The sequence below is a fragment of the Lupinus angustifolius genome, chromosome LG05 (assembly GCF_001865875.1).
Source record: "Lupinus angustifolius cultivar Tanjil chromosome LG05, LupAngTanjil_v1.0, whole genome shotgun sequence".
NCBI classification, from domain to species: Eukaryota; Viridiplantae; Streptophyta; class Magnoliopsida; order Fabales; family Fabaceae; genus Lupinus; species Lupinus angustifolius.
The window spans coordinates 14,419,311-14,425,234 of record NC_032013.1 but is presented as its reverse complement, the minus strand read 5'-3'; the positions used below and the strand labels follow the sequence as shown (position 1 = coordinate 14,425,234).

At 34.9% G+C, this 5,924-nt stretch overlaps 1 protein-coding gene across 1 annotated transcript; it reads right to left on the bottom strand.

Annotated features, from left to right (window-relative positions):
* Positions 269-985, bottom strand: LOC109347884 (auxin-binding protein ABP19a-like). The gene has a single exon (XM_019587990.1). The coding sequence runs from the start codon at positions 948-950 to the stop codon at positions 339-341; it is 612 nt and encodes a 203-aa protein (XP_019443535.1). The 5' UTR covers positions 951-985; the 3' UTR covers positions 269-338.

Sequence of the window (5,924 nt, the reverse complement as noted above, 5' to 3'; positions counted from 1 at the left end):
TTAAAACTAAATACAAAAATGCCTGTCAAAATGTTACTAATAATAATGATAAAGACTTTGTATATTCTTAGCATTTGCAAATAGAATAGAAAATCATAACACTCATTTTTTACTCTGTAACTGATAGAATTGGATGACTATGTAACCAATCCCATAAGTAACTTTTGATGTTACATGTAAGCTTGGAACATCACTGTTGATAATAAAAACATAACAAAACAAATGTTTATTAGTGCTCTTAAAACATCAAATATACAATAAATTTTTGTAATTTTGTATTGAAAAGTCAATAACAATTTTTCCTCTTTTTTATTCTTTAACCAAATACGATAGACACACTAATAAGAACCACCAAAAGCACCCTTAAGCTTCTTTACTTGGGCAGGATCAAGGAAGGTGGACTTCTGCACCAAGATAGAATCTAAGTTGTTTCCAAACAATGCAAGATCAAGGAGTTGTGCACCAGGGTTTGTGCTACTGTAAGTGAAAAAAGCAGTGGCTTTTCTATTACCAGAATTTAGTTGAAAATGCAACAATCCTTGTGGAAAAATCATAAGATCTCCCTTTGAAAGGGTCTTAAGAAAAACTGAATTATCTGATGCGATAAATCCAGCAGTGATGTGACCAGAAACCATTATTAGTAATTCAGAGCCACTGGGATGAGAGTGCATTGGGATTATGCCACCAACATCTAAATCTAAACGTGCTGCAGAGAAGCCAAGGCCATTAACACCTGGAAATTCATCAACAAATGCTGGGGTGAGTGCAGCTTTGAATACATTTGAGGTATTTCCAGCTTTAAAGCCAGAAAACACAAAGTCATTAACCGTGACTTTTGACTTGCAGGGATAACCTGCAGGGTTTTTTATACCCTTTAGGTCTGCAACACATAAATCTGAAGCATGAGAGGTAGATAAGAAAAGAGAGAAGAGCAAAAGAATGCGAAACATCTTGGATGAATAAAATTGTTATGAATGGAATATGGGATTGGGTAGGACTTATATATAATGCATTTATGGGATAGAATGCATTAGTGCTAATGCATTAGTGTTAATGCAATGTTATACATAAAGGGCACTCTTGCAGGTTTAAGCCTAAAGATATGGTAATAACGTTGGAGTAGCTGTACATGCAAGTCCTTTAAGGCAACGTTAACTCGGTCCCTTTAATCATGAAACATATACTTAAGATCGTTGACTGAACTTTGTTAATTATTCTGAAGTACAAAAGAAATTATTTTACTAAAAATTTAATATTTTTTTTAAGAGAATAAAATTTATTAAGATGTGAAATGTATTTGAGAACATAACCCTCTCGTGGGCAACAATTAATAGGATGCCTCCAACACAACAAAGAATATGGCCTCAAACTTCTTGATTTAACCCACCAACTTCTTGAAATTTGACTGTATCTTCTTCTAAGTTTGATATAGAGAAATGCTGTTTTCGCATGATTTGTTTTCTAAATTTTTATTATCCCTCTGAAATTTATACTTTCAAATTTTAAACTTGAGATAATAAACTAAACAAAAATTGTAAAACAAAATTCAAGTACATTACGATTTATTGTTTACTAATGTTATTATCAAATATATCAGCATCAAATAGTGAGGAGATGCATCATGATGACAAGTTGAGCAAGGCCAAGATGCAGCAGCACCAAGCCTCCAAGTAAAGCAAAGCCTCGGTCATGGCCTTGGCCATGATGCGCCTAGACAACAAAGCCTTAGTCATGGACTTGGCCATGATACGCCCAAATCGTGCCAACTTGGCCATGATACGCCCAAATCGTGCCAACTTGGCCATGATGCGCACAGGCTATGCCAACAGCCCTCGGTCATGCAGTATTGAATACTCGCAAAAAGTTTCAAGTCACATTGTTAGCCAAGGCCAACTTACCTCGACCACATGTGCGTGCCAGGAATCGACTGACTCGATCAATCTGACTGTGCTAACCAAGACAGGTTTGACTCATGTTCACAGTCAGCATACATCAACTGCAATTCCTGTAGCATCACACAATTAGCTTTTATAATATGGAATCATTGTTTTTCCATTTGTTCAGTTATGGAAAGTTAGTAAGTTTGTTATAGTTAGTTATGCTTTTAGTTTCATCCATAAATAGAAACTTTTGTTATTGGACAATTCAACTTAGTGAAATTACAAGAATTCTTTTTCATTATTTTCTCTCCTTCTTCATCCTCGAAAATTCCCTCCTTCTCTTTAGCATCAAAGTTCATCCATTCTCAAGGATAATGAAGGTGGTTTTGACATGGTACCAGAGCATTTCTTGATGCTCTACTGCACATGATTTCCATTTTTTATTTCGTTGTATCATAGTTGCAAGGTTCTTTTCATTCTTGCAAACCTCTTCTTTTCATATGGCGAATACAATTGTTGTTCTTAACCCCATCATAGACCTTTCTAGCCCACACTATATGCACCCTAATAAAATCTTGGGACAATCTTGGTGTCTCCTCCATTATTAGGAGCAAATTACCGCTCCTTCCAAAACTAGATGAGAGTGATCCCTCTTTTACAGCATGGGATAGGTGTAATACTTTGGTTCTTTCATGGATGAATCACTTTGTGGGTCAATCAATCGTGCATATCATTTTTTGGCTTGAGATGTCTCTTGAGGTATGGCAAGATCTTAAAGAGACATACTACCAAGGTGATGTATTTCATATCTATGATTTGCAAGAATAGATCTATGGTGCAAGACAAGGTAACCAATGTGTGAGTTCTTACTTCACCCATTTAAAAGGATTATGGAAAGATCTAGATAACTTTAGGCCCATATCCTCATGTTCTTGTACCATTCAATGCAATTGTAATCTTGTTCCCAATGTTATGTCTAATAGGGAGAATGACTATGTAATTAGATTCCTAAAAGGGATCAATGAGTAGAACTCAGTTTTTAGGTCCAAAATAATTCTTATAGATGCAGCAGGAGAAGTAAATGAGTTTATCTATACCCATCGATGGGGCTAAAATCCTTGCTAGCACTAGTGATGATGGGTCAAGAAGAGAAGGTTTTAGGGGAAGAGGTTTTAGAAGGTCTAACAACTCTAGAACAGGAAGAAGTTATACCTATGGAAGAGGAAGAGGAGCTTCAAATACAAAAATGTGTTCCTTCTGCAATAAAGTTTGACACATTGTAGATATATGCTACAAGAAGCATGGCTTCCCCCTAACTATAAGAAAGATAACAATTTTAACAACATTTTGGGATCCAATGATGATGAGGACCATGACATGGAGGATAATGTTTAGGCTTCACCCCTAACCAAAATAAGGTCATCTTAGCTACACTTAAAGAACATGTAGGGCAACCTCATCATATTACCAACAATTCACAGTTGCAGACTCTTCTGATGCAAGTAATACCAAGAATATGACTTGTTTTGGTAGAACAAATGATTGGATTCTGCATACATGAGCAGCAGCCCATGTCTATTTCTCCTAATCATAATTTCAACCTTTTTAAAGGATTAATCCCATTCATATTAAATTACCTAATGGAAATGAAATTGTAAGTAGGATCTCTAGCACTGTGATATTTTCAAAGGACTTATACTTAACCAATGTCCTTTATATACCCAAATTTACCTTTAACTAGTAGCCTTAACTGCAACCCAAATGTGTGATGCAAGAAGAGTCCACGTTAAGGATGATTGGTGCAGCTAAGGCTAAAGGAGTGTTGGGAACAAGCAAGCAATCGAATAGTAAAAACGATTAAACAGAACCAGTAAGCAATTACAGAAACGATTAAATGCGAAACAAATAACCGATAACAGAACGAATACAGAGCTTACAAATTTGTATATCAGAATAGCTTGCAATACAACAAAAGAACAGAATGTATTAGTTGAATCAAATATACAAATTAAATCGATTGAAAACAGTAAAGAGAGAGAGAGAAACAAATCCTGCAACTCGAATTTTTATCCTGGTTCGTTTGCTGTCCACTGCAAACTACATCCAGGCCTCCCGGCTGACTTGGGAGATTTCCTTCACTATAATCGAATCAATGTAATTTACAAACACATTATCCAATTACAACACTTAGCAAATGACAAGAAATCAAAGAAACTATCCAATGGTTTGACTCCCTTCCTACCGATAAAGAAAACGTTTCTTTCGGCGTAGCCCCAGCCAAAGAATCTCTCGTTCTTTCCTTTTCTTACACTCTAAGCTATGAAGAAACACACAATCTCTACTGGTGATACGACACCAAGAGATTCCCTTTCACAACAATTATACAAGAATTACAAGAGTAATATTAAGCTATACCTAAGCTCAAATACAACATGAAGGCTTTACTCTAATGCACATTTAACACAAACACATGTGAAATGACAAGTATTAGTTATGAAAACAGAAGTTACAGAATCATAAAATTCATGAAAAAACGCATCAAAATATGCATGAACATGTGAGGGAAAACGTGAGAGATTATAACATGAAATGCACTCAATCCTAAAGCAAGGAATCTCTCATTTCTAAACTCACTAATGCAATTAACAAATAGATGCAGCAATTAACACGTAGAATGCTCTAACTCTCTAATAAATGCAACATGCAACTTATGAGATTAATTCTGAAAACGCAGTTTATAAAGAATCAGTCCAGAACCCCAGATAATCGATTAAATACCTTCTTAATCGATTAACGGGACTAAAAATCATAACTGATTCTGTTTTTCAGTTTTTCAGTTTCAACAACTTAAAAATCAGTTAGGTTAATCGATTAACGTAAACCTTTAATCGATTAACTGCATTACAAAAACGTGTTCCAGTGGCAACCACTTTACACAGCAGTTGGGTTAATCGATTAAAGGTATGGTTAATCGATTAACACTAAATAAAATATGTATTTTCAAATAGAAAACATCAAATATGTTATGCACTTAGATAATACATGTTTGACACTTAGTTTTATGCCTAGAATGCATATATACATGTATTTATGTAATGCATGAACATATTATCAAATGAACATATCTCATGGATGAAATGATTTAACGATAAATGCATGTGAGACATGTATTAGGTGCCCTAAGCCTTCGACTCAACTTAAACTAGAAACTAGTCTAAGCCTAGTACCAAATAAAAGACTCAAGCACGTTGGATTGTTGGTTATCTTCAAGCACTTTTAGGCACACGTTGTCCTCATCAAAACCATGACGTTCAAGGAGAGCTTTCCAAAGTGTTCCTCTTGACATGCACACTTTCAATCTCCCCCTTTTTGATGATGACAAACTCTACATCAAGTTCATCAATTTGAAGTAACAATTGCTTGATGAATAAGCTTGAAGATTGTGTTGGCAAGGTTGATGGAATGCGCACATTTATCGGAAGCTGTTATAACGATCAACCTGCACAATTAAGAAACAACAAGACAACCTTTCTCCCCCTTTTGACATTATCAAAAAGATAACCCAGGTCAAAAAAGCTAGGAAGAGATATTAGTTAATCATAAAACAATGTTAATGAATTAATTTGGGTTTTAACAAATTAACCTGTTTCATTTATGGGTAAATTGAACAAATGCGCTTTATTGGACAAAAAAATAGCTAATAAGAAGTGAGAATGGCATACAAGATTTAATTAAATATTAAGCATTGTAAGCATTATTAAATCTCAAATGATCAAGACCCATTCACTAAGGCAAATAAGCTATTTTGACATAATTATAGCAAAAAAGAAAGAAAAAAAAACATTTGCATAGTGTAAAGAGTAAGGAAAGTCATGAAATAGTACAGGCCATAAAGTCAAATAAAAGACAAATAGCAAAATACGAATCAGTTCTGAAAGCAACAACAATAACTGAATCCAGAAGGTGCCACAAGATAAAAATAAACCTAAGGATAGGATAACCTAGGTCTAAGGTCAGCTAAACTAAGGTTGAGGCGGAGGATAG

Excerpts from the sequence above, each read along its gene's own strand:
- LOC109347884 (XM_019587990.1), bottom strand. The coding sequence starts at position 950 with ATGTTTCGCATTCTTTTGCTCTTCTCTCTTTTCTTATCTACCTCTCAT.